This window comes from Piliocolobus tephrosceles, chromosome 2 (genome assembly GCF_002776525.5).
Source record: "Piliocolobus tephrosceles isolate RC106 chromosome 2, ASM277652v3, whole genome shotgun sequence".
Lineage (NCBI taxonomy): Eukaryota > Metazoa > Chordata > Mammalia > Primates > Cercopithecidae > Piliocolobus > Piliocolobus tephrosceles.
This window is the reverse complement of record NC_045435.1, coordinates 93,790,824-93,793,857: the sequence shown is the minus strand read 5'-3', so window position 1 is coordinate 93,793,857 and position 3,034 is coordinate 93,790,824. Positions and strand designations below refer to the sequence as shown.

Genomic DNA, 3,034 nt, shown 5'->3' with positions numbered 1-3,034 from the left:
AAAAGAAAAAACTAAAAAAAAAAAAAAAAAAAAAAAAAAAAAAAAAAGGTAGCGTTTCTCTAGACCTGTGCTATCCAATAGGGCAGCCACCTGCCACACATGGCGATGAAGCACTTGGAATGTGGCTAGTCTGAACTGGGAAGAGCTGCAAAAATACAGTATATACCAGACTTTGAAGACAGGATGAAAAAGGGAAGGTAAAAACTATTTCGTTAAAATTTTTAATAGTGATCACGTTGAAATGTCAGTATTTTAGATATATTGGATTAAGTAAACTATTATAAAAATGAATTCTGTTTCATTTTACTTTTTAAAAATGTGTTTACCAGGAAACTAAATTAGCTGGGCAAGGTGGCACGTGCCTGTAATCCCAGCTACTCAGGAGGCTGAGGCAGGAGAATTGCTTGAACCCAGGAGGCAGAGGTTGCAGTGAACAGAGATCACACCACTGCACTCCAGCCTGGGCAACAGAGCAAGACTCTGTCTCAAAACAAACAAACAAACAAACAAAACCAAAAAACCCCACTACTCATGTAGCTTGCTTCATATTTATATTGGATGACACTGTTCTAGAGCCTGAATTCCACAGGATATGCGATAAGTGTTGCTGAAAAAACTAAAGCAAGGTGGGAGGATGGAGGCTGATGTTTGCAAGATGCCATGTTACTCATGTCTGGCGGGAACCAGTTTCTGTACTCAGGACTTCTCAAGGCAGGCATCGTCTCCCAAACCAAGTTGCCCACAGATACTCCTCCTTCCCCTGGACTTCCTGTGAGAGGAGGGTTCAGCAGAACCCACTCTGAGAGATGGTATTTTAAAAAGAATGATAAACTTGTCAGATGACTAGGCAGGGAGAGAGCGAGGACAGGCAGAACAGAGGTAGGGGGTGCCACAGGACCAGAAGGAAGGGTGGCCAATGGGGGCTTGGGGCTGCAGAGGGGTGAGAACAGGCGAGAGACCCAATAGAATCCCTCTGGCTAGGTTTGCAGCTGGCTTGGCCGAACTCACTCTATAGGATGCAGGCGGTAGCGGAAGCGCACATCATGGCTGGGCTGCATGGTGCCAAAACCCCAGCGCTGCGGGTCAACATGGGGTAGTGGTGTGTCAGGGTCCACCAACTCTAAGTCAAAGTGCGTGACCATAAGCAGGATAAAGAGCTTCACCTCACTGAGTGCGAAGAACCTCCCAGGGCAGATGGAAACGCCCGAACCCCAGGGCATGGTGTAGTGATGGATCTTCTTGCCTGCCTTGAAGAAGTCCACTTTCCGGCTGCCATTAGGGTTGAGGAAGCGATCATACTTGAAGATAGTGGGCTCGGGGTGGATGTCAGGGTCCACGTGCACTGAGAGGTAGGGAAAGAGGGCCAGGATGTCTCCACGGCGGAACAGATACTCCTGCCCACTGGCCATCTTCAGGGTATAGTCTTCATGAACCAACCTGAGGAGGGTGGGTGCAGCCCTCAGCCTCAGTGTCTCCTCTACCACACTGTCCAGAACTGGGGTGTGTTGCAGGGCACTGAGTTTGAAGGCAAAGGACTGCTTGGTCTCCAGTCTGGCCTCACCCAGGACCTGGGTAGCTTCCTCCCTCACAGCCCGAATAGCTTCTGGGTGCTTCAGGAGGAACAAGAGGGCCCAGAAAGAGGTAGGCCCCGTGTTCCCCTGGGAGGCCCAGAGCATCATGAAGTTGAACTTGTCCTGCATAGCTGAGGGCACCCCCTGCTCCCTCAGAAACTGAAGCATGTTGCACAGCCAGTTGCTGATGCCCTCCTTCTCCTGGCTGTGGCTCACGGAGAGCATCTTGTGAAAGAGACGCTGGAGTCGGCCCACTTCTAGCCACTCTTGGGGCCACAGCAGAGAGTAGACAAACCTGGGGAAAAGAAGGTCAAACTTGCGAAACTCCACGAATAACTCTCCTGCCTGTAGCAGGTCCTGCTCCTTGTCCTTCGTGTAGCCGAACAAGCTCAGGTAGCCAGCTGTGAACAAGATATAATAGCAGAAGTGGAAGAGGCTGTCCTCGTGCCAGCAACCGGCACCCGGACTCCAGCCTTTTGACTTCAGCATTACAAAGGACAGGCTGTCCAGCATGGTCTCATTAAGATCCTTCAAGCCATCCCCCCTCAGATGCTTGATGCTGGCTGAGTGTATCATCTCATGGTCCCCTTGCACTGAACGGTATCCAAATACCTTCAGCACCAGTTTTTTTGCATATTGCCCAAAGTCTAGTTTTCTCTGTGTGTCCTTGAGGATGGGGCCAAAGGAGAGGGGGTCCATGACAAAGGTGAAGTACTGGCCCCCTAGCTGCACTGTGAACACATCCCCATGCTTGCTCCTCATGCGCTTCAGAAATTCAAACATATTCTTCCGGAAAGCCATGGCATAGCCAAGCCAGGGCACAATACCCTTGTCCAGAGGGGGCTCCCGTGGCCTACGTTGTCGGAGCATCCCTGGCAGGCACAGGTATCCAGCAATGACCACCAGCAGAGCTCCCAGCACTGGACCCCAGAGCACCATGGCTATGCTCCTGCGGATTAAGCTCTCGACACACACACTGTTCCCTGGGTGCCAGAGAGCTTTGGGAGGCCTTGGAAAGTCCAGGATGTAAAGGTCTGAGCACCTGGACCTTGCCCTGTGGCCACAAGTTATGGCAAATAACACTAGCGAGACAGTACTTGGAAGCAGCAAAATGTTCCCCTGGACTTAACACTTGGCTGACTGGTCATGTAGGGGAGGAGGAGGTAAACAGGCGAAAGCTCAAAGAGAAGCCTCCAGCTATGGTCACAGCTGCTCACCAGCTTCATACTTTGCTCTGGCCTTTTCAGACTCAGCTCTTGCACCTTCTCTCTAAGCCTGCCTTGAGCCCACTCCCACCTCCGTGGCTGACTGACTATTTACACCTCGATTTACATATGCATTTATTTATTTGCCAGTTCATTTGGTAGAAATGAATCAACCACTTACAAAATTTCACATCTACTCTTTCATCATCTTTAGAAGATGCAACAAATGCCTCCATTACTAGTTGGCCCCCTTGGTCA

General features: G+C 50.2%; 1 protein-coding gene across 2 annotated transcripts in view; it reads right to left on the bottom strand.

The window, feature by feature from the left end:
- LOC111555603 (7-alpha-hydroxycholest-4-en-3-one 12-alpha-hydroxylase) overlaps nt 1–2,586 on the bottom strand; it is a 20,507-nt gene extending 17,921 nt beyond the window's left edge. Inside the window, exon 1 of one of the 2 annotated variants that reach the window (XM_023231832.1) lies at nt 1,164–2,586. In XM_023231832.1, coding sequence (XP_023087600.1) covers nt 1,164–2,510 — 1,347 coding nt within the window. In that variant the 5' untranslated portion in view covers nt 2,511–2,586. Of the gene's footprint in view, nt 1–1,002 lie in introns of those variants that run through there. The other variant, XM_023231831.1, reaches the window with a different exon arrangement.
- Between the last annotated feature and the right edge of the window lie 448 nt (nt 2,587–3,034).